Genomic DNA, 25,894 nt, shown 5'->3' on the forward strand with positions numbered 1-25,894 from the left:
TCATCCATGTTTTTTTCTTTCTTTTCACCTGGCCATGTTGCTTTTTTTCCCTGCCACCGGCCCCCTGTCCATCATGCTTCTTTTCCCTCCCACTCGTGTTGCTTTTTTCCCCGATCCCAGTTCCAGTTTCTTCTTCACTTCCGATACGCCCGTCTCAGTTTCTTCTCTCTTCCCAATCCCCCTTCAATGATTTTTCTACCCGCCCTGTCCCTGTTTCTTCTACCCACTCCCAACAGATAGGAGAAAACAGAAACAGTTCTATTACACTGGCCAGTGCTGGTTGCTTCATTGCATTTTGTTTACCATTTTGTGCTCCACCAACACCTGCCCTTCCGTTTGCCAACCCCACCCGATTGCCAAAGCCAATAGCTCGCCAATAGGTGAGACATATTGGCTTTCTTAATGTTTGTTCTTGATCTAGTCTCTTCCTGATGTCACTAGTGACTGATACCAGTGCTTTTGCTACCATTTTCTTTTTAGTTTGCGTTTTCTCTTTCTTTTGATAAAAAATGAAACCATACTAACAGCTTTTGCATTACGTGAAAAGTTAACTATTATTAGAGTGGTCTTGTTTGTAGATTCCATAAACAATACCTTAATTATCTGAAAGTACAAACCTATTTTGTCCAGAATACATACAAATACTAATAACTTGTCAATTAAAGGTTTGTGAGTGAGGAGCAGATATGTATCCTCACACAATAAGATGCTGGATAAAAGGGATTTCTGATTGAATGAAGCATGTTAGGGATAGAGATTCTTTGCAGATCTGCCTAGAAATGAGTTCTCTGAGGTTAGACATAGACAAACATAGATTTAGACACAGACCCATAAAACGAAAAATAACGGAGCACTAAAATATGAATCTTACCACAAAATGAGCCCTAATTCTCTAAAGATATCTTCTACAAAACATTGATTTTAAAAAATATTGCCAGCTTACAAAGGTCCTGAATCCAATCATCAACAGAGGAAGGTCTTTGAGATTTTAATAGTCTTCTGATCTGCTCCTGCTAGAAGTATTAATTGCATTTAAAATTAAATGGATTCACATAACAATAAAACAGTGGCACCTTTTGAGATCTAAAATCCGCAATCAAGTTGGTCTTCTAACAGATTCCATACCAAGACGTTTATAATCCATGTCCAAAAGAGATGTATGGTAGTTCCACTGCCTTTGCAACATGACACAAAACTAGTAATTTTCTCGAAGCCATCAGTAATATACATGTACAAGAGTACAATATTTGCTCATATGTTTTTTTTTGTTGCATAACTGTTAAACTAGAGTGGTCTAGTGGACATTTTTTAAGTGATTTAGGATTTCTATGGGGTATATTTTTTCCAAACTTTTTTATTTCCTCAGTAAGTTATATTTGCGCTGGGTTTCACAGTCTAATTTGCAAAATAATTGTTGAATTTAAGTGCAGCTTTCAAATTGCCTAGTGGCCATTAATTGAAAATGTCATCAAACGAGAATGATCTGCATTTCCTGGATGGAATTGTTGTTGAGATCTTCAATTTTTCTGTACTGTTTTGTTGAGTGGAACTACAAGATGGTTGCTTAATGTCAGTTAGACAGTGGTTTGAAGACCTTTATGATGCTAGAGTTGTTGAATATTGCATTCATGGTGTGCCCTGAAAAGTGTGTTTGACAGAAGCTCTGTCAGTTGAAAATCTCAAAGCTTTTATATTGTTGAAAGGCAACCTGCCTGTTTGAACCATGTATTCAGATCGTCCAGAACAAATGCTTTTGTGTGAGAAAGTGATGAATTAGTAGGCAGGAAACTGTGTCATTGGGAGATATGTTGAGCTTGATTATGATGGAAACGTGGACAAACCCACTGGTAAGTGTTTCCAGTTGAATTGACTCAGTGCGATGCAACAGAGTACAGACATCCAGTGGATTTATAAAAAGAACCCTCGACCACCAACCTAGTTGGTGGTGTGCTTCATCATTGGGTTCCCAGCTGGGCTGCCTAATGCAACTCAGCTGTGCTTCAACGCCTGAATTACAGCGGAGCGGGTTTTGTTCAGTGAGGTATGTGCTCAAAGGGTGGTGAGGCTAAAAATGTCTCTAAGGAATACCCAACGGAAAGACTTTATTTGTAGGGTCCTAGGACATGATTAAAATCAAAGGCGGGGATATAGTGAAGATTAAAAATGAGTCTTCGATATCCCCTAATTGTAGGTAAACATGTTTCAGCCTTTTCAATAATCGTAAGGCTGTCTTCAGGACCAAAGCTGATGTGAAAAATAGTGAGGTGGCTATAAAAGTGGAGATAGCCACGTCAGTGTAAGTATCAGCACACACCCTAAGGTGTGCTGTGGATGTAGTGGATAAGCCGTATTTGCGGACCCACTTATTGGTTGAACAAAGATAAAATGTATGCGTCATGCATGGTGAGTAGTATTATAGCATGCATATTTATGGGTGAGCGAATACCTTGCGTGGTCACAAGTATGCACAAATCATTCAGCCAACTGTAGATTTTTATGCTGGGCTACAGTCATTACTGTGTGAGACTCATTGGGTCTAGCTGTGAACCAGCTTGATTATGAGACACTTGCATTCCAATGCTGAGAGGTTATTTTAATTAAAGGAATTCAGGTACTTGTTATACACAACTGTGACTCCAACTTTCCTTTTATTCAGCTGGTTCTTCGTAATGAGACTATATATTGATAGTATTTGTTCAATGCAGGATTGGCCTGTGTCGTCAGCTAGCCTGGCTTTGGTACACATATTCAATGTAGCTGAATGTCCGTTATTCGGTTGTTTTTGTAATGTCTTTTTGTATATAGATCTTGGATTAATGAACGTGCTTGTTTCCTCTTTTGTTCCAAATGGAGATCAGATAGAGCTTTGGTAAGTAGTATTTGTGTGACAAGTATGGATTGTTGGTATTTTTCCAGGTGAAATAAGCTTGAAAATAGTAAATGCTTCTATAAGGGCGGCACAATGGTTTTATTGTAGAGTTATTTCCAGTTATGCGATCTTTTGTTATAGTAAAGTCTTTAGTCAGATTGTAGTCTTGAAGTATGCCTGGATGTGGTGTCAGCCGGCGTGTTTGTTTTCGTGTTGGGGAAGGCACGTGGCAGTCATGATTTCCCTCCTTACCATGACTGGTAAATGGCTGACGAGATGATTGCACTAAGGAGATACTCATTAGTTTTTCTGTGCCGCGACTGGTATTAGGTTGCATAATTATGTTGGTTGTTGGGTGCCTTAAAAGATCTGTTTCTGATATATCTTGATGCTTCTCAGTCAGGGCGAAATATTAGCTGGATTACTTGAAATAGGTGAGGAAGATCGTAGGTACGATACTTGACAACGCCAAGACACATATATTACCGGCATGATACGTTTTCTTTAGTGGTATCTCGGGCACTGACTCTAGTGCATATTGGGACTGATTGTTGATTGGCATGACATTTGTATTGCACAGGTTGAGATTTAAGATTGAACCATGTAAGGAGGTTATGTCAACTATCCTGCTAGTTTCTGTGTTCTTCTGTTGTAGGCATTGGTGGTGTGGCAGTGGGTATGAGAAAAGCAGGAGGGCTTGAATATTGCATTATTTTGGTAGTGGGTTGATGAGTAGATCTGACGCAGTGGAATGTGGAGCATGATATGAGGAAGCATGAGTTATGTAGGTTTGGTGAGTAGATTGCTCAAAAGGAGAGTCTAAACTAGACCTAGGTACAAAACATCACTATGGTCCAGGCGTAATAAATTCAGGGCCGCAACTACATGTGGGTCTGTTTAGACAATAAAGGAAGCATTTTCCACAATAGACCGAAATGTATAAAACCTCTGCGGACACCAAGGGGATATGTTTAGTCATGCTCAGTTCGGAGTCACTAGTTACTCCCAGGTTTTGCGCTAGTGGAATCAGGTCTGGTGAATCGCCCAGTTCTTTAGGCCACCAGTTCTTACGTTTTTTACGGCATATGCCACAAAAATCAAAAGGCAACAAGAAAACATGGTGCCACCTAAACATGACGGCTACAGACTTTCAGTAAGTTGTACAATATTAGCCATTGCTTGTACTTTAATAGAACGTTATAGATGCCTCCTTGAAGGCATGTATTGAAACCCATTTTAGATTTATAAAATGTTTATAGCTGCAGAGAAAAGGTGGCTTTTAAGATCAGAAAAAAATGCGGTCCTTCACAGTACAAGATAGTGAATGTCTGTACCAGGGTAATCCTTCACATAAATGATTCACGTCATTGTCACTTTATCACTGAAATTTACATTGTCCCTGGGATTTTCACCTAACTATAACGCGACTTTAACCTTTTTTTCAGTGATTATATATATATATATATATATACATATATATATATATATATATATATTTATATATATTAGATTTATAATTTATTTTTTATTTTATTTTTATCAGATGAGGCTACCAAGATAGACAACCGTGTCTCTAGGCAACACCTAAAAATAAATAAAAACATGAATGGGATTTTACCGCAGAATCTTCACTGGTGCAAAGCAAGCGATGGTGACTGTTCTGTGGTAAAAAAAAATCATAGAACCATACACTATTAATTGCAGAAAATGAACCTTTTCTGCATCCAGCATTTGTCTCGCGCAGTTTCATTCCTTGCTTCTGGAGGCATAGTTTACCATCACCAAGGAAATATTAGGCACATGTTCCTTAAGTTACCCCACACAGCTTTTTCCTCCTGCTGATAATGTTTTTGTGCTGTCACTCACCCAGCCCTGCCAACTCTGGAGTCCCCTTTTCATCCCCGATCAGAGCACATACAGTTATCACCGTTGCTTTGTGTGCGGCAGCTTTGTAGGCGGTCACAAATTGCTGGCCGCGTTCGTACCTGTTTATTGCTATACATGAAAATTGTGTTGCCAAGAAATAAATGGCTTGTGCTTAAAGAAAAGGGGAAAAAAGGCTTGGAATTTGAGTCTTGGAAGTAGCCTCTTCTAAGAGGCAGCACAATGACCGTACTGGAGAAAGAGCCGTGACGTTGGCCTGTGGGATCAGTCTCCTAGCAATAACCAGTCATTAACGTTGAGATGTTTCTGACCGATTGTGTACCAGTAGCTTGGAACGACGTTTACCGCACGTACTTCCGGCATAGAGGAGCGGATCCATTTTCTGAGACTTGAAAGCCCCGTTCTAATGCCTGGAAATGGTAGCATCACCTCACGCCATCAGCATAGGCCCAGTGCAACCGCCAGCAGTGCCTCTCATGCCTAATGTTTTGAGTTTTTTATGTATTGCCCACGATATGTTTGTTCCCAATGGTGTAATGCAAGATGGTCTCTTTTATTCCTAGAGTATTATGGGTTGTGTGCTGTTTTCCTTACATAATGCATAATATAGGCAGCAGTGCTTACATTGTAAATTAATAAGCGATAGAGCCCGAACTCTTTACTATGAAGCACTCACGGGTCACTTCTCACCATTTGTGTTCATTGGCACCAGCGGCTCCACCCAGTGCTGTCACCACCCCCAGCGGCAACAGTAACATTAGACCATATTATAAAACACTCACAATTGTAACAGCACAATACGGACACATACACCTAGACATCCAAAGCTAAATGCTTTATTTATTTTACGGAGTTTTATATAGTGCAAACTTGACCCAAAGGTATCGGGTATCAGAACGCTTTACATAGCAGCAGTTGTGTTACATGAGGACACATTCATTTTTTGTTAGGCACGGGGAGACTTAAGTGATTTGCCCAGAATCTCAGGATGTTCAGCGTTGTTGCCTAGATTCAAACCCAGTTCCCAGATTCGAGGACGACCGCCCTAGCCGTTAGGCCAACTCCTCTTCCCACAACACACATTAGGATGGCTATTCCTAGATAAGATAGAGGAGAATCTTAAGGGAGCATATTAACAGCTGTTGAGGTGGCAAGTACATAGTGGAACATCGCAGAAGAGCACACAGTCCCCTATCCATGCCATGTACTTATGTGATTGAGAAAGCAAAGCAACCTTTTTTGAAGAAGACTTGTCACCTCCCTCAGGCCCATGGCCGACACACCAGGGGCCTTAAAAAATAAGTAATGAAGCCTTGAGGGAGGGGCCTCAAATGCAGTTACAATTTACATAAAAAAGTAGAGTTGAGAGAAAGGGAACATTCCTTCTGATGTGTTGTAGGGCCTGAAATGAAGAAGTGGATGCATGAATGAATTTGTGACCCTATCAGTAGGTGAGTGTGAGGACGTCACTGAGTGTGACTTGAGAACATAGGTATGTCACTAATTGAATAAGCCATATAAGTGGGGACATCAAGACATACATGTATCAAGTAGGTTGGAGATCACTGCTTTAGAAAAGCCTTCTCTTCTAACATCCTGTCAAATAGGTCCACATCCTCAACCCAGCTGAGTAACAATTTCTTTTTTTACATCATCAATAAGTGCAAAAAAACTTGAAACTATCTTCAACAAGGAAACATCTTAAAACCCTCATAAACTGTGTTTAAGAGCGCCCATTATCAATGCTGTGAAAAATCTGAACTTTTCTACGTATAATTGAAATTATAAGGATATGAAACCTCCCTAAACTGGATTGCTGCAACAGTAGCTAAGCTGGCCCGAGAGTCTCAAATTCAAAAGCTACAAAAGTTCAAAACCATGGGGTCTTTTAGGATGTAGGGCAGATCGCCATCGCCCGCATGGCGGTGGCAATCCGCCCTACATCCTACCCTGCCAGCCACCCATTTCCCCTGCGATATTAGTATGGCGGGGGACCAGGGCGGACGGAAAGGCCGGTCGACCAGTCGACCGGGCGGAGAAGGGGGCTATATTTGGTGGCGGTGTCTGCTAGACACCGTCATCCATATTAGCATGGCAGCAGGAAGCAGATTTTGCTTTCAGGGGCCTGTTGCGGGCCCCAGAGTATTGGAGGGTGTGGGGGGTGCACATAGGGGGTACCTTTGGTACCCTTCAGCATTGTCATGGTGGCAGGAACCTCGCAGTGCCTGTCACCTTGTGCATGACAATGCACACAGTGGATTCCCAGCATTGTGATGGGCGGTACTGTGAGCACCGGTCCCCACAGTGCTGGGTATGGAGGATGCCACCGCCAGGGTGGCAGTGGCATCCTAATCACCGGTGCGGGACTGCCGCACCACTGGCAGCCGGTCCCAGCACCGCTAGGGTGGCGGGCGGACTTTCGTCATCCTAATAGGCCCCTCAGTAGCCAAAATCTGCCTTAACCTCAGAAAATGGAAGCTAAGCTCACCAGCACTGATGACCCTCCATTGGCTCCTGGTACAATACAGGATAACGTTGAAAATATGATGTATTATGCACTACACCTAATACAAATCTAGCCCCATCTGTCTTAAGCCGTTGGCTACACTGTACCAAGCTAAAAGGATTCTTAGATTGACCATTTTTATCAAGATTTTCATTGCTTCAGACTTCTTGGATGCTCTCTGCTGTCCTAATTTATCATCTCCAGATGTAGAGTTGCTCTGTGATCTCCAGGCACAGAACGGCTCTTCAATTTCCATCTGCTGAACATCCGAAGATCCTTCTGATCTGAATGAGCTGACCTGCTCTGTGATCCTAGGTGCAAAGCTGCTGTCTGTTCTCCTAGCACTAAGGTGCTCTGAGCTCACCAGAAGCTGAGCAGCTCATTGGCCTCAAAGTTCCAAGCAGCTCTCTGATTTCTAGGTCCTGACCCTCTGATCTCCTGGTGCTGAGATGCTATTTGATCCTCTGGTACTGAGCTAATGTAAGATCTGCCAGAGCTATGCTGCTCACCAACCATTAGGTTAGCTAGTCCCTGATCAGGAGATGTTAAAATTCTCTTTCATGTCTGATTGAGCGTCTCTCTGGACTTCAGCTGAGCTGCTTTGGACCTCCAAGAGCTGAGCAGGCCTATCTATGCTATGCAGGTGTGAGCTGCTTTCTGTTCTCGTATCTCTGATCTAATAGTACTATTCTTCTCTCTCTGGGTGTCTCGTTGCTCTGTGATTTCCACGTGCTTGGCTGCTGTTCATGAGATGAGTTGCTGTGTGATCACCTGGTACTGCCCTGCTCTCTGATCTTCAGAGTTCAAGCGCCGGTCCAATATCCAGGCACTAATTTACTCTTATATCTCCATGAGCTACGCAGCCTTTTTATTCTTCGACATCCATGGGGTGGTAAGCTCTCTGATCTCCAGGTGTTCAGCTTTATTGCAGAGATAATATCTGATCTCCTGGTGTTAAGTTGTGGTTTGATCTCCATCTAATTTAATAAGCTCCAGTTCTCAATGAGCTCTGGTGCTAAGCACCGGGTCAAATTAAGCGCTGGTAGGCAATTGTTTTGTATAGTCTAACGAAAGGTGGGCTAGCTTCAAATTTATAGCTCATGGAGACATGTTTACTTCTAATTCAGTTTTTCGAGAATATTGCAAGGTGTGTTTTGTTTCTAATATAAAACTTATTTTTGGTCTGCTTTTTTCTAAATTATTGTACAAAGTGGTTTTTTTAATGTGACAAGATGAGTCATTTTTCTAATTTCTAGGAGTCATTTTCTAATTTATTGTGGCAGATGAGATGTCCTTTCTAATGTATTACAGAAGGTAGATTGTTTTATGTTTGCCTTTTAGGCAAACCAGTGTTGCTAGTGTAATGTTTGCCTTATGTTTAGTTGAGATGCCTGTGTCATGTTTCAAGAATTGAGTTTTGTTTCTGGCTGATATCATTCATTTGCCCTAAGAAGTTATTGATGCAATCTGAAAAAGAAATCCAACCAAACTAGAAATCATTGGTACAGATCGAACATTATCTGACCAACATTTCGTGCCTTTCACTCACCTTGTACAGTATGCAGACACTAGCTATAGATAATTAAAAGACGTCAGGTGTTTTCACAGGACTTTTTTTTGTTTAGAAATGTAACGAACTTTGTAAAAACAAAACAGTTAATAACAGAAAACAAAAGAAAATCACATTTTCAAGATCATAATTAACGCTGTGTTCTTTAATGATCTTTAAATGTAACCATTTGTGATATCTCTAAAGTGTCTCTTGTCAGCTGTGGCACCTTCAGCCAGTTCTGACATTTATGTCACAGAACATTGCATTCTGGTACTTGAGTTTTGGTATTTTCCATTATTCCAGCAGGTTTAAAACTCCCTGCATGCCACATGCTGCTGCTCAGTCCTTCGAACGAAAGATGTCGCATATGATTTGAGGTTTTTTGCAGCTGAGCAGGTGCTGAAGTGTCCCTCTGTGGACTGTGTTTGAATATGCTCCTCTGGATTATTTTGGTACACTGGTGTCTGTACCTATAAATAGTTCCAGTCCCTCTAAACAAATCCGTGAAATGCATTAGATAATTCTGCTGCTTGGTCCTTCATTTATAGTGGAAAATACTCCAATTCCCAGTACAAAAAAAAATCCAAACCGATTTGGATGAGCTCATCTCTAATATGAGACAAACTTGCACTGCTCAGAGATCACCCTGTATCCACCTTCTCTGCTTCGACACGTGCCCCATATTGCACATCACCCTGTGCCCCATGCTCATCACCCCCCCCCCCACCTCCCCATAAGGCACACAATTCTATCTCTGATCTATACATAACCTAGTGTAGTGCTTTGAGTAAACACTTGTGGCACCAAACAACGGCCATGACGTTGTCAGCACTTGTCTCTTTTATCTCAGTCTTTCTATGACTTGCAATCCAACTCCAATGTCTGGATAACCGGACCTCTTATGTCATATTGCCTCTTAAAACTAATCTTTAGATGACCCACCGTTAGCGATCTCGACCCTCCGCCCTGCCGTTTTTGCCCAAAAAACGCAAAATTAGAATGATGCACTAACTAGTCCACAGACTAGCACATTCTTTATCAGCAAGCACTCTGTGCCCCTAGAAGGAAATCGGACAAGCCATGGTGTCTTATTTCACGTCACAAATTAACACCACAAATTCTTCTAAAGAAATTTAAGGTATGCACCAGTCCTGCAAATTCCACCCACTGCAGTATGCCAGTACGTACTCCCCCATCATCATGTGATGCTTTTATCATTTTCCTTTCAGATAAAATCATTAAAATTTGTTATGTTTTGTACAGGATTCAATCCACTTTCATCCGCCCCTAGGCTATTCTGTTTTCTTCCAATACACCCATTATTTCTGAGTTTAACTTAGTAGAATTGAGAAGACATACAAACACCTTCTTTCCATAACATCTGTATCACCCTTGCACCCTGCAATCCTGAGATTCTCCACTTGGCTACAGAATCTATTTCCCTGTCCTGTCTGAACTGCACAACTAAGCACTCTATCTTTGCAGTGTTCCCTTCTGCTGGAGATAGGCTGGGCTAGGTGAGGACTGGAACCACTCCAGTAACTGAGGTCCGTAACCTAGGATTCTGGGGCTCTCTCTGATGGCACATGAGCAAGATGTGCGCCTTGTGTTTTTGTCAACTCCATCTCTTGTGGAAAATGTTTCCTCTTTTACCTATTTTCTCATGACATAGAGTAGCTTGGGCCAGTTTCTTGTTTAATCTTAATTACTGTAATACTCTTTGTCAGACTCCCAGCTTTTCGTTCTTCTAGACTTCAGCACATCCAAAAATGCTGCAGTCTCACTTATTTCCAATATTCCTCTCTATTCCCCCCCGTATCTTCGTATATGGCCTCCTTTCACTGGCTTCCTTGAACACACATCTTACTGAAGCCCTTCTCTCTAGTTCATCGTGCATCCCATGAGTAAGGCCCTCTTTCATGGGCGTCCGCAGGGGGGGGCAAGGAGGGGCGCTTGCCCCCCCCCCCCCCTGGAGCACCCCTCCTTGCCCCCCTGCCAGGGCTGGCGCTAGGGCGTGCGATGCTGGCTTCCTGGGGGCGCTGTGTTTACAAATTAATTATGATTTTAAAAGCACCTACTGAACGTTCCTTTCCTCCTACAATTGCGGGGCCTCACAAAAATGTCAAGATAACTCCTGTGATTAATGTTCTTCCTGGCCAGAGATCAGAGTTTTGTGTAGTTGAGGTTTAATTTCGACTTATGTGAAGGTAGCACAGAGGGTTAATGTGCCGGCTGCAAAGAACGTGTACCAAGTAGATTAAAGAGTGCATTTAATGTAAATAGATCAGCAGGTTACTGCTTTTAAAAGAGCCATCCCTTTGTTACTTGCAATTTATAACGTAAAGTCCTAATATAGAATAGTGAAGTATTGACTTTCATCATAGAAGTGCATACACTCTGCTAAGTATAGAACATTGATTAATATTGCAAAAATGTTTAATTTGGGTAGAAATTGATTCTTATTATTAATGAAAACTCCCAGCTATGCTGCTTCTTTTTCGACTCTGAGTTTGTGCTTCTCCACACCAAGCACTCCTAAACTATACTGCCTACCAGTATGGATGACATGTGACTCCTACACTTTTAGTCCTATGTCTTATGTAACATTTCCTATACACTGATTTACACAAGTATGATTGATTGTCTGTGTAATGTGTTTGTGATGCAAAGTGCTCTGACATACTTTAATGGTATGAGTAACGCTATTTAACGAATTCAATGCATCTGAGAGAGAGTGGTCATGGAATCTTGGTCACTGTTAAAGGGTGCTAATGAGAGAATCCGTGGTGGAGGTGGTCATTGGGGGCGCGAAATAACATTGTCGCACTGGGTGCCACTAGCGCTAAAGCCGGCCCTGCCCCCTGCGGACGCCCATGCCACTATGCATTGCACATGGTGCTCCAGCCACTGATCTAGTCTGAAGCTCCTCTGCGACTCGGGGCTCAGTAGGACAAGACGCAGGCTTCATTTTCCTGCACCGTCCCTTTGGCACTCTCTTCTAGGTGAACTCCTGTGCATCTCATCGCACGTCACATCTAGACAACACCTGGAGACTCTGCTCTTTTCTAGATCCTTCTGAGTATCCTCTGCCCCCCCCCCGCCCCTCCATCTTATAATTTAGTCAAATGCACGAGGAGACCTCAGACTTTATAGCGCACTCTGACACAATAACAAGATTGAGGCAAAGTCTTTTCAAATAATTATTGGATTATAGTGATGGACTGCCTAGAACAGTTGCTGTTAAGTAAATCACTAAGCAGAAAGAAAAGTCACATTAGAATAAAAGAGTATATTTTAAGGGAGACACCGCTCTGACATAAAATGGTGGACATCAATGGATGATTTTTGATTTAATAAGTTGCATTTATCAAGAAAGATAACACAAACAGAAAACGAATGTAAATGAAGTCTTAGACATAAGTCAGTACAGAGGGGGATATCCAGATGGGCTAGGAAGCGTGGATGCTAAGAGTAGAGGGGCTGAGTCCATGTGTAGTCACCACTGTAGTCCAGAGCAGGGAGGAGGCACAACGAGCAGGCATATGTAAGATTTATCCATGAGTAGAAATGATCATACAGCCCTTCCGAGTCTTTCTCATTGAGGGTAAGAGCAACTTCAGAGAAGTGAGACCTGTGTCCTAACTCCGCCAGTGAAGACAGCGGGTCCAAAGGAGAAAGAACCAGGCCAGACAGAGTAGGTCCAGGTAGTGTGCACGGAGGCAGGCTCGGTGGGTCCGGAAGAGGGACAGGGCAGGCAGAACAGCTCCAGAGAAGGGCGATCAGAACCGGACCAGGGCGAGCCGATCCGGACCAGCAGATCTACCCTGAACAGGTAGGCGGCACGATACACAATCAGAATGTAGTGTTCAGCTTTGGGGTTCCAGGGGGGTAACTTTAGGAATCAGGGTGGGTGTGGGTTTTAAGGTGCCAGGGAGTAATTTTAAGGTTCACGGTGGGTTAGGGATTGGGGTGCCAGGTGGATAATTTTATGGTTCAGGGTGGGTATGGGTTTTAGGATAAAAGGGGGTCATTTTAGGGTTCAGTGCGGGTACGGGTTTTGGGGTGCAAGGGGGAAATTTTAGGGTTCAGGGCGGGTATTGGATTTGGGGTGCCAGGGGGACAATTTTAGGGGTCAGGTTGGGTATGGGTTATGGGTTCTCAAATACAAAAGTTTGGGGGAGGGTCAAAGGGGAACGTTTTACGACCTGTCTGCTCAATCCCCTATTCACAAGATACATCACACAACAGAGCAGAAAAGGTCTGGAAATGGTGTGTTGCTATACCAGACTGTGATATAGTAGGCTGAGTGCATGAAAAGTGTTGCTGAAAAAAAGAGAGAAATGTGATTCAAAACACTATGTTGTTGAGAAACACACGCTAGAATGATTCCCATCAGACCACCTTTATGGTGGAAGTCACGTCATGTGGGAATAACTGATCACACAAGTCCGCATCCGACCTTGTAGTGCCGGTGTGGAAATGGACGTCAGTGATCTAGCTCAGGTGTTGATCCTAGGCTAGTGTAAATAAAGTGCAGTGCTCAAATGATAGTGAAAAGTAAAATAAAATTGACTACATAGATTCTAAAAATATTGAGGCAGAATTCTGTGTGTCAAAGTTAAAAACACGCCGGGTAGTAAGACTGCCCTGTGGCGCTTTGCAGAACGGTCGACATGTTTCAGCCATAGGGGCATTACCCCGGCTTTCTTCAGGACCTATAGACTTGGAATAGCTACTGCAAATACACGTAGTATATTAAGTGAAAAAATGAACTATTTATGGATGAGTAATCAATAGTCGTACTAGACAAAGTTACATATCTACCAGGAACCTTGACCCATTGGTTATGTCCACTGGAGGGAGAGAAACAAATCTTCTTCCCAGCTTTGTGTGGGTGAAGACCTCACCTCACCCGGCGACCGCTCGGGAGTATGAGGCCCCGCTCTGTCCGTCGGTGCCTCCGACGTGAAACCGAGCGGAAGGTTTCACGTTGTAGAGCAGTTGCTAAGCTGTTTGTCATTTTTGTGTTGCCGTGGTCTCACATTTCATCATTTGTTCAGACTCCTGCTATATTTCTCCTTTTCATTTCAGTGAAGTATCACTCCTAAAAGTTTTTCCTCCTGTTAAATCATTCTTATGGTCGATATGATTGATTGCGTTTGTGAAGAGATTTTCAAGAACCCCCTCAAATTCAATACAACAGTCTTCTTACGTAAAACAAATGTAGTTTTTCACGTCTGTCGCTCTAGGACAGGTACTCTTTAATCTCATAAATCCAACAAAACTCGAAAACTACATTTTTCCTAACTGGACAGCTGGATTTGAAATTCTTGTGAACGTGTAAGATCCAGATATTCTAGTTTTTTTATTGGATTTAGCCAGACTTGGCCGATACCCAGGCAGTAGCAGTGGTGGAGTAAACGGCTCCCTATAAGTGACATTTGTGTTCTTTACAGTGACTGGGTGCTGCATGATCCTGCTAACTTGTACTCCATGCGACGCCTGTCATTGCACTTTTGTTTAACTATAATTTACCCAGGTTCTGAAGGACACAGGGTTACTCCTTTTTAGGGCTCGGCTGAACGCGCGGAAGCGCGTCTCCGCCGAGAACTTATTTTGGCCGTGTCTCCTTTCCAGGAGACATTCCTGGCCACGCGCATCGCCTTGGAGGCGATTCGAAATGAGCACGCGCACGCTGCATTCACAGGGCTCGGCTGAACGCGCGGAAGGAACGGGGACTGTAATGCTTGCAGGTCGGGGGCGGGTGCACCTTGCCCGAAGCCATTCTATTCGAGGTGGTTTGCAGTCCGGCTCCTGCCCTGTCCTCCGCGGGCTGGCAGCTGCTGGAAGGCTTCTCGCCCAGTGGCGGGCGAGCGGAGGCAGCGCAGGTCTCGCGCACAGGCTCGCTCCTCTCAGCAGCCACCGTCTGACGCCCCTCGCTCCGGCGCTGCAGATCTCCAGACCCTTCGTCAAAGCAGCCTGGACAGGGCGAAGCGTGCGCGAGGCTTCGTGGTGTGTTTTTCTGGTCCGCTCTCTGACAGAAGATATGCCTCCGATGGCCTGCGTGCTGCGAATTCCTGGGAGCACCCACCGCATTACTGTATGCGGGGCACGTTGTTACACGGCACTTTCAAGAAGGCATTGTTGAGTCACATTCCTGATTATAAGACCTTCATTCGGCCTGCTGTTTCTGTGCGCGTTTCCCAGTTGCTCTCTGCCACAGATGTAAATATCCTGTCTCTGGCGAAAGCTGTCGAATACATTTTTCTTCGGGACTTATGGAGTTTGATTGGCGCTGGGTGCCCGTGTCAAAGGGAAGACCTGCTTTATTAGGGCTCGGCTGAACTCGCTTGGCCGTGTCTCCTTTCCAGGAGACCCGTGTCTCCTTTCCAGGAGACATTCCTGGCCACGCGCATCGCCTTGGAGGCATTTATTTATGATTTAAAGAAATGTGATGAGCAATGCCAATAACTCTAGCTTTAATGATGCCGAGACCATTGCATTGTAAATGTTTGTTTCTTCTTTTTCTAGGTCAAGTACTACCAGGATTCTATACTAGGAAGATAAGAATCTCTGGTTCGAAATCAACACCTGGCCTATTTTTACATCTGTATATTTAAAAAATGCACACACTGTATAAATTGTTCACCACTTGAGCACCATGCACACTTGTCACCTATATGCACTTTATATTCATGTATATTATTGATCCTGACAGTCTACCATTGTAATGTGTATATATCATTGAATGAAGTAATTCTGATATAAATAATATCATCAAAACCTTTCATCTACGGTCTTATTTATTAAGTTTTAAGACATTTGAGTATTGATCCCTTGTTTAATCATTGCGTGTTCGAGAGCTTACCTTTCAGATTTCATTAAAAGCATCTTCAATTTACGCTTGTTCTTCCATACAAAACCACTTTTGTTTAACTTGCACCATCCAAGGTCAGCACATTTCAAGAAAACTGGTGTCAGGGCACATTTGTAATTGTAGCCAGGCCATTCTCCTATTCCATTGTGTAGTCTTAAACAGACCCTCATACCCCCTACTTAGCAGCTACAGTGGGAGCCCGCTCCAATTTTACTTACCATTGTGTAGCTAGGTGTAAATTATAATCTCTATATTGCGAACAGATTTTCTAAGTGACCAAAAGGTGACATCTTCGTAACCAAGTGTTACCCCATAAAAATGAATTAATAAAAATGTATGCACAAAGGGCCTGTTTAAGAGTTTAGCGGTGCGGGAGCGAACCGCCAAGCCGGCATCCCGCCCGACAAACCTTTTTTAGGGTCGCCCACCATATTACGGGTGTCCCCTGTGGCTGGCGGACTTTTTTGGGCTGTCCCACGGTGGGACCTCGCCAAATGGGCAGGGCACTGCAATGGGAATGCCAACATTTCCTGCACGGCATGGACTCTGAGGTCCATGCTGTGCAGGAACTGAGGTGAATGATGTGCCCCTCTGCATGCACCCCAAGGTCCTGAGATAACAGGGGACCCTGTAGAGCCGCCTTTGTTTCCTCACCGCCACAGTTTTCATGGAGGAGCAACCGCCATGAAAACCATGGCGGAGAGGAAACTCGTAATATGCTCGGTGAGACCGCGGCGGTCCCGCCCAGCATATTGCTGTCTGAAGACCTCCGCGCCACCACCAGGGAACGACAGTTCACTGGCGGCTGCAGCTGTCACGTGGCGGTCTGACTGCCCTAGTTGTAATAGGGTGATTGGAGTGCCGGTGAGGCGGTGGCTGGACTGCCACCGTCGCACCTATGCGTGTCTGGCGGTCCTCGGACTGCCAGGCTTGTAATCAGGCGATTAGTAATACTTCACTGATGATTGTGTGGACGTGTGGTGTGTGGTGTTGCTTCCTGAGGTGTCCGTCCTACTGTTGTTGGAGTGGCGTCCTGTATATATTTTGGTGTAGTCTAATGTTTAGGGGCATAAACATTTAGAATCTTTTTGTTTGTTTCTACGTTGGGAGTTAAACACATATCTAAAATATGGCAGCAGTAGTGGTATTATGCCTTAGAGCTACAATAACATGTTTTGCTTCACTTTTGAGTAGTGTATTTTCCAGTTTTCCACCCCAGTGCCAATTAGGCTATTACATTATTTAAAAATAATTGTACTCTAAAACAGAGCATCATTTATTATAAACGCATGTTTTTGATCGTGAGCAGGCTGTTATGTGACACATGGACTTAATCAACTCATCGCTGTACGTATTCAAAGTCATTTAAGGTCACTAATGGTTGCGTATTGAGGTGAAGTAGCATCACCTGCAGCTTCGCCACTGTTCGATAGCAGAACTCCTCATTGACTCAAACATTCTGAATATATAGTTTTGGAAAAACATTTGTTGACCAAAATATTACACTGCTGTACCAATTTTATACTCGGGTACTAGCACAACGTGGAAGATGGTCTTGCATTATTATTTGTTATTGCGCACGCAATGATGTCTGCAGGGCTTCCATTCAAATTAGTATTTTGCTGCTGCGTTTCATTAATTAAATCTTAATTAGGATTTGCAGCTTGAATTATGTTTGCAGTAATTTTGTAAAGCAGTTTCAGGCAATTCTTCAAAAGTACATTTTTGCCAATGACATCCTTACAAATGTGCCTTTAGGGTTCACACGAAATAACCAACAAAGCTAGTATTTATGCCACCCTGCACATTTTTAGGTTTGGCCTACAAACCGGTTCAGCTATTAGCTCGCAGCATAAAAGTAAAAATAAATTTAAAAAATGCATACATATACATAGATAAAGGGGCTTTGGGTCATTCCTCTTTGTCCATTGGTCTGTTAGACTTTCAATTAAATTTTGCTTCCACTCACCACTGGAGTCAAGCTATTCAGGCTGATGAAGGCTGATAGCCAGAAACCGGTCCTTGGATGCTTGATTCCGGTCTGGGAAAAACATGGCTTGGTAGTTCGGACTGGACTGTTCCCATGAGGCACAGGGTCAGAGCTGATTTGCATATAGCCAGTGTCTAACCCAGGGTGGTGTGGAGTGCAAAAAACGATGGATTTAGGCCCAGATCCTTGTACTGGGGTGAATGTATGACATTGTTCTACATTCTGTCCATCAACTGTGTTTTTTGCAATTTTCACCCCGAGTGGGCTGGGTATGCTCAGACGTGAGTCCCAGGCTCTCCACACCACTGGAGTCAAGCTATTCAGGCTGATGAAGGCTGATAGCCAGAAACCGGTCCTTGGATGCTTGATTCCGGTCTGGGAAAGACATGGCTTGGTAGTTCGGACTGGACTGTTCCCATGAGGCACAGGGTCAGAGCTGATTTGCATATAGCCAGTGTCTAACCCAGGGTGGTGTGGAGTGCAAAAAAACGATGGATTTAGGCCCAGATCCTTGTACTGGGGTGAATGTATGACATTGTTCTACATTCTGTCCATCAACTGTGTTTTTTGCAATTTCCACTCACCACAGCACACGCTGTGGGTTAAACTCTCACTTGAATCACTGGTCTCTTTGCACTGTCGGTGGTGGCATTTTGCCTGATCACATGTGCACCTTGTAAGTGCACTTCAGGACCATGGGGCAGTTCGCATGCTTATATATTTGCGTTATTTATGGTTGTTTGCTTAAACTGTGTCTTCAAGTTAAAGTTGTTCAAAGGCAAAAGTCCTTGTTCTTTTCCTAACATATACATTAAAACTAATAGAAAGGGGTTCTACCCTTTCTTTTTCCTGCCTTCCCCACCCTTCCCCTCTCCCTATTATATTGGCATTGGGGATTGTTGGAATCACTTGCACTCTTCACCTTGTCAGGGTGTGGTTTATGGCATTTCTAAGCACTCCTCTCTCACACTGACCTCTGCTCTGTCACCATACGGCTGTTGATCATTATTATTGAAATGAATTAATAAGCATCCATACTATTCAACTGAAATAATACAAAATGGTAAAATTATTTTTAATTATAACATTTTTATTCCGAGAAGAAGGCAGCCGCGTTTAATATATCAGACTTGTAATATCTTTTATTTTTGGGACATGTACTTGGAATAAAAGGTGTAAAAAGAAATTGAACCATTGAAGGAGCTTGCCAAGGGAAGATCGAGCGGCTTTGTGAATGCTTCTTACTTTAGTATGTGTCATACATGTGTTAGATCTTGTCAAAAATGAAATGTTTTTTTTTTTTTTTTTTTAAATATCAGATTGCAATTGAACGATATGAACCATGTTTGATTTTTCCTGTTATCACAGTCTTTAAAAAAATATATATATATATTTCTTCCAGGTCAAAACCTTGATGCCATCCACGACATAACCGTTGCATACCCGCGCAACATTCCCCAAACGGAGAAACACCTGCTAAACGGGAATTTCCCAAGAGAGATCCACTTCCATGTGAAGAGGTACCCAGTGGAGACGTTACCAGCATCCCGGGAGGAGCTTATGCAGTGGTGCCAGGAGCGCTGGCAAGAAAAGGAAGACAGACTGCGGACCTTCTATGAGCGCGACAAGTACTTTGATGCAACAGGGAGGAGCATAATCCCGCCTTGCAAATCTGAGCTGCGGGTACTCTTCGTCAAGTGCATATCTCTCCTCTACTGGACAGCGTTCTCCATGGCCATGTGCCTGCTGTTGTTTCTGTACAGTGCTGTACGGTGGTATTTTGTAATCGTGATACTGGTTTTTGTTATGCAGCAGAAGCTGTGGGGTGGACTGGAGTTAATTGAACTAGCATGTCATAGATATTACATGAATAAGAGGCAACAACAATTACCTTCAAAGAAAGAGGATTAAACGCATCTTACAGGGAATTTAAATATTTGGAAAAAACTTTGTAAACCGTAAGAAAATTTTGCATGAAAATCAAACACCTTTCTTACTACCTTCATGATTGTGTTTGTAAGAAAATATTTTGCACTTTTTCTTGTAAAAGGAGAGAATGATTAGACATTATGAACTAGTAAAACACATGTTTTTACCTTTGAATGTAAAATCATAAATCCTTCAACAAGAAGGAAGCTGTGACAGGATGAGGTTGTTCAATGAACTGTTGCTGGATTTGTAAGTCAATCATTTGTATTATAGTAAAAGTTAATATATGTGAACACTGCTGGTAGTAACTAGGGAACTGTCCCTGTGTAAATGCCACACTGAAGGAAAGCCGTCTTGGGCAGCCAATCTATTTTAACTTCACCAAGACAAATGTTGTAGATCATATAAACACTGTGAAAGGCCTAAAACTCGTATGAATAGTTTACTCTCTGTTTTGAGTTTAATATCAACAGTTTACATTGTTTGCTCGCGGAAAGTAGGCCCACTCCTGCTAAAAGCTGGAAATGATGCTGTACTCTGACCATCAGCATATCACTGTTAGGAGTCAAGGCGGAGGGGGTCACGCATGTATCCAGTAGGATTTTAGGGAAAGTGGTATTGGCATGGTGGTCCTAAATGGCATTCGTGTCAACACAAAGAGATTTTGTTGTGAAAAAAAGGTTTCTTGTCAACGAAGGATAAGGGCAGGGTATCTAGAATAGTGTAGCGAGGGAGCTCTCCTCTGCTGCTGGAGCCTTTGTCAAATGAAATAAATAGATTGGTAAACATGGAAATCCCATATATCTTTATCAAGTAGGTTGTGTCAAAACTCTACTTCAATGTGTTCCAGAAAACACCGTCAGCAGGTTGCTTTTACTTTCACAGATCGCTGCTCTTGCAGCCAAATATGCGGCCATTCGCTTAGTGCGGCTAGAAATAAATCGTGGCTACACAATTTGAGTAGCTGGTGGACAGTCACTCTCAAAACTGAAAAGTGGTTTGCACTTGTTGACTGTAACATTGACTTGCTCATTCTTTTCATGAACTACACAGCTTACCATGACAATCAAATTCGCTCAGCAAAATCATGTTTTAACAGGCTTTATGATTGCCATGCAGCAGACATCAGTGCTTGTCATTTTTTAAAACTATTGATAGTATATTGTCACATGAAACTTATATGGTCACAAGCCATCAATGAATGTTACCACTGGCACCCACACATCAGTTCTGTTATGTGGACATTTTAGTCTCTCCTCCAGGTCACTGTTTATTAAGCGTACTCTTAATTTCAAGCTTAGTAGTGAGAACTTGATCCGAAAAGTATTGCCCCCCTATTCCTCCCACTAGAGGTGTGAGGGTGGGGTGCAGCAGATTTCTGTTTGGAAAGTGGCTCCTTCCAAATCCATGCCCATGTCCTGTGTAAGGCACAGAAGTTCCTAGGAATAGGACAATGTTTTAGCTAAAACAAACAAGCCATAAGAATATGATGTTGAATAATCTCCTGATGTTCATCACCATCTCACATAATGGTCCACTGGAAGACCTGTCAGAACGATATTTGCATACTAGCGCTGCATCATGGACCTTTATAATACTTGTAGCCTTCATTTTCAAGTTTTTGAAGTAGTAGAATTGTCAGCTTTACTTTTTGCCTCACTCCTAAAGCGCGGAGCAATCTGCCACGACACATATAAGAGCCTCCTCCTCACTCATGAATTCTGCGAGAAGCTGAAGACCTGATGTTTTGAGTAATCCCACTAGGCCCTACATATGTCTAGACTCTCACCTGCTCAGCACCAGGATATCCTCCTGGGTGATAGTACGCTCTACAAATCTGCATCATATAACATAACCTCTGTTTTCAGTTCTTTTTCATCAGTTTGCATTTGATGATCTCTCATATGAATATTGAAAAAGCCTTTAAAGCCTAAATCGATTTTTCTCTCTGTGCAGCACCACTTTGAACATCTTGTGGCCGCCATCTGTCCAATTTCTGTCTTAATCTTCATTTCCCAAGTGGTGGTATAGCAACAAGAGCTTTGAGAACTGTTTTTGCTCTGATCTGAGACAGTGAATAGCAGTGATTCTAACTGGTAGGCTGGGATGATTGCCCAGCAATTAACCGCTGAACTCTTGTGCTTTTGTTGTGTACAAGACCAGTCTGTTCTTGTCACGTTTGTTAAATCACATATCCTTCTTGAAAATATGGATTAATCTGAGACAATGTTCTGATCTTGCTGCTTTTAAATTATTAGTACTACAGTTGCACAAAAGTACATTCTGGAATACATTTTGATATATGCCGTAGAAGTGTACTTTCGTTTGTCTGCATCTGGAGAGTTGTCTATTTTTTATTAGCAGTTTTCAATCTAATTATTAATTTTACTACACCGATAAGCACTTAGGAGAAAACAATGCTATCAAAGGCTGTACCTGATAGTCCTGCTGTAAACACCAATCTCTCATGAATTTAGGTGTTTATGAATCGAATGCCTATTAAATTTGAGTCCCTGTTTTTAAGGCACCCTCTTAGAAATATGATGTGCTATAGAGACTCACCATTTTGGTATGAACCAGTTTCCCTTATTAAGAAAAGTACCTTAACTTTGCTCTTTGCATACTAGTCAACATGTGACAATCGTGGTCCTTTTCCAGTTTGTGGGTCAGAATTCTATATTGGTAGTTCTGTTGTCTAGAGTCATTTTGTGGTTATGCTGTTAGGTGAATGTGGCCTGCAGTGCAATTGATTTTGCAGTCATGGCTTTTAAACATAGCTTTAAAAGGCTTCTAAGTGAAAAATAGTCCATGAGCACTTTTCCTGGTGTACTGTGACATGTGTGGTGGAGCTGCAGCCTATGAATTGAGCTTAGCTGCTCCTGTGGAACGAGGCCTAAACTGAGTTAGCTGTTCAAATTCTGCTGAGGTATAGAAGAACTACAAATGGAGTGAAATGCTAGCCAGAAGGTTTCTATGTAGTCCTTCATTGTCTCAAACACTTCACCCTTGGTTGCCAATAATTCAACTGCAAATTGCTAAATAATGGTTTAGATCTTAAATTCCATAAAGAAGTGAAGATTTGAGGCAAACTGCCAGTACAGTGCATGCAGGGAGATGGAAACTGCTGGCTTCTTAAAGGAGTGGTGTGTCTTTTATAACCTTGTGCAATCTTGGCCTTAAGGCCCCTCTTTCCTTCATTTGAGTCTGTGAAATGCAAGAATTTAGAGGTTCCTTTACTGATGTTACATATTTTTCCTCTTGTAACATTTGTTGCTAAGGAGGGGACACCTATTTTTGGAAGTTTGAAGTGTCGACCTCCAGTCAAAGTTATATTCACAATGCCTTCATGAAAAAAGTGTTCCAGTGTCCCTGCACAGTGGCTGGAATATTCTGTGTGTAGGACTATCAGTGAAGGCCCATATAATGCAGACGTTTTACAGCAAGGAGTGATCAAAATCACCTCCACACTCTAATGCTGATTTAGCAGACGATTGTCCGCCCGCCTCGTTTAGACATAAGGGGCTTTGTTTTCTGTTGAAGGGACTCCCATTGGCTCTGAGCCTTAATACGTCCTCCCGCTGAGTAAGGGCCATCGGAGGAAGGACATTACAGTTCCCTCCCCCATCCCACTAAACCCTAGATCTGCCTATGTCATTTAGAGATGGGCAGACCTTCATTGTTCTGTTGATGGAGCCCCCATTGGCCAACAGAAGACTTCCTCCAATGGACGGATGAAGTAAAGGTCGTTGGAGGACTGCCATTGCACCTATTTGGGGTGGGCAGTGTAATGTCTGTTTTTTCCCGTCTGTCTTCAGCAGGTAAAACCTGGCGATGAGGGACAGGAAAAAAATAATTACCCCCACGTCCTGAAAAGAAAGCTCCCAGGGTGTAGGGGGGCATTCTTTTTATTGTTTTTCCGAAGTAAGCTCACACTTATTTGAGTTTCTTTCAGCAAAACAAAAATGTTATAAAAGTTTGGTGCACATCCAACAAAACAAATGACTGCTGTTCACCAAACATTTTGTATGTTGAAAGTAATTGCTGTGACGGCTGTTCCTTTCAGTGTAGAGAGATGACCAATGAGCTGGCATTCATCTCCAAATTTTGTTGACAGTAGTCTGTCAGGATGGCAGAGGTAATGTGCTTCGCCAACCTGACACGCTGTACTCAGCTCGCCAAACTGAAAATCAGGCCCTAACTGCCTTAAAAGGTATTTTTAGGAAAATGTATCCCCCCAAGTCTTGAGATGGTTCGGTCACATCAAGTTGGTACTTAATTCTTCACATTTTCATATTAAATTGGTCGGCGTACTGAGTTAGTTGTGAAGAAAACGGTGTTTGTTTATACTGCTGCCCTCGTACAAGGAAGGGGGGAGTTCTTCCACAACGTATTATTCGTAATCATTTAAACAAGAGTTTTAAGTGTTAGAAATGGTATGGTATTCTCCTACGGGTATATGTTATTACGGGGGCCGAGGTCGAACAAAGTGCTGGAGGGTTACCTGCCTACCTGCTTCCACGCAAACAGCCCATCTTCAGCAGAGGCTGCACCGGGGTTCTTGCTGCACGGCTCCCGCTCCCGCTCCCGCTGACGCCATACCAGCACTGCCGCCAGGGGTAGGACTCCAAGTCCCAGCACCCCCCAGGCGGCGCACACCACCAGCGTCACGAGGAAGCGCCCGGAGGCGCTTGAAAGGAGGAGCGCTACCTCCGCCCCGCGGAGCGCGCGCGGGAGCGCGCCGGGAGAAGCCCGGGACAAGGGCGGGACCGTCTGTGGCCGTCCGGGGCCGGAGGAGGCAGGGCAGGGCCACCCCATTTCCATCTACCGTACCGGTTTCAACCTGTGGTGCCGCGTCTCAGCATGTCAACACGCTCCGGTAAGGCCTTGAGGGGTTGCGGGGAGAGTGCCCCCGGGGGTGCTATGTTTGGCTCTATGGACAAATTCCTGACAAGGGTGGCGGCTGTCATAGACAATGAACTTGCCATATCTGAACGGCGCCTTTCACTTGACTTCCCTCTTGCTAAAAGTCCACCGCCAGCAATAGTGTTGTCCCCTCTAAATCCTACTTCCCCTGCACCTTTGCTTGGGGATCTACCTGGGGATTCCCTTATTGCACTTCCAATGGGTGGCTTAGAGGGGTTCGAAAGCTCGCTGATTGGTGTCCACAGTACCAGTCCATGTGCTGTGCTTGTGGATCCATGCAATGAGCTCTCGTTAGTAGGCTCACCCGGCATACAGGCCCTACACTGCCCTGAGGTTCCTGCTCCCGTCCCACAAGCTCCGACTAAAAAGCAACCCATCCAGGAGCCTATCAAAAGGAAGGGGAAAAGGGCAAATTACACTAGAAAGGGTTGCCCATCTAAGACCACTAACCATCCTAGGCACCCGCCCCTGAGGGGCCCTCCCCCCCCAGAGCAAGCAAGGACCAATATCCACAGGGACAGCCATCTGCGCTCCGGCTGTTATTGATACAGTACCACCTCTCTTGTCGGCCCCACCAACGCCTGTTCAGGACAACGTGGGTCACTCTATGGAGGCGTTCGAGAAGATGGTCAAGTCTCTTGTGTTGCAACTTATAGACCAGGTCAAGAGGTTGGGGGAAAGGCTTGACTGCTTTGAGCAGGCTACTAGGGACAATTTCTTTGCCCTAAAGACCCTTCTCAAGCACCAGCCAAAGCCCAGTAAGGATAGGACTGATAGGCTAGATGAGTCCAATAGGATAGAGGTCCCAGTGAGCCCCCCCCTGGGAGACCAACTGATGCAGCCGCCCAAGCACCATGTACCTGGGAATACGATCTTGGCTGCTCCAAAGGTCGGTCTTAGACAGATAAAGGCGAAGGCTTCAACTTGTGCTGCCCACGTGCATGCTACCCTTCCCCCAGCGGCAATATCTCCGGTGGCTACCCAGGCCCCAAGGCAACACAAGAAGGGTGGGACGGGCCCTACTTCGCAACCTGGGGTTGTTATATCTGACGCAACTGGTGGTGTTGTATCAACTCCTAAGGTTGCATCTATCCCCGTCCCACCTACAAATCGGCTCCCTTTGGGTCCTCCTCAGAACAGTAGACGCAAGTGTCCCCCAGTTAACCTCCCCCCTGAGTGCCACCCGTATGTTGTCATCCTTACGAAAGTCCCCCCTATTGGGAGTACCCAGCGGGAAAACCATCAGGCACTAAAGAATAAGGTGATCCACTGGCTGAAAGCCAACAGGCCCTTGCCTGCGGGAGTGGACGGAATTATTCTTGGTGTGCGCAGGGTGGGTTGGATTGGACACGGGAAAAAATCGC

General features: G+C 43.8%; 1 protein-coding gene across 2 annotated transcripts in view; it reads left to right on the top strand.

Moving 5' to 3' along the window:
• The window catches only part of LCLAT1 (lysocardiolipin acyltransferase 1), a 718,584-nt gene extending 698,189 nt beyond the window's left edge, over positions 1 to 20,395 (top strand). For both annotated transcript variants that reach the window (XM_078649857.1, XM_078649858.1), the window contains one exon: positions 19,081 to 20,395. In XM_078649857.1, coding sequence (XP_078505983.1) covers positions 19,081 to 19,589 — 509 coding nt within the window. In that variant the 3' untranslated portion in view covers positions 19,590 to 20,395. The remainder of the gene's footprint in view (positions 1 to 19,080) is intronic.
• Positions 20,396 to 25,894: the final 5,499 nt, after the last annotated feature.

This window comes from Lissotriton helveticus, chromosome 6 (genome assembly GCF_964261635.1).
Source record: "Lissotriton helveticus chromosome 6, aLisHel1.1, whole genome shotgun sequence".
NCBI classification, from domain to species: Eukaryota; Metazoa; Chordata; class Amphibia; order Caudata; family Salamandridae; genus Lissotriton; species Lissotriton helveticus.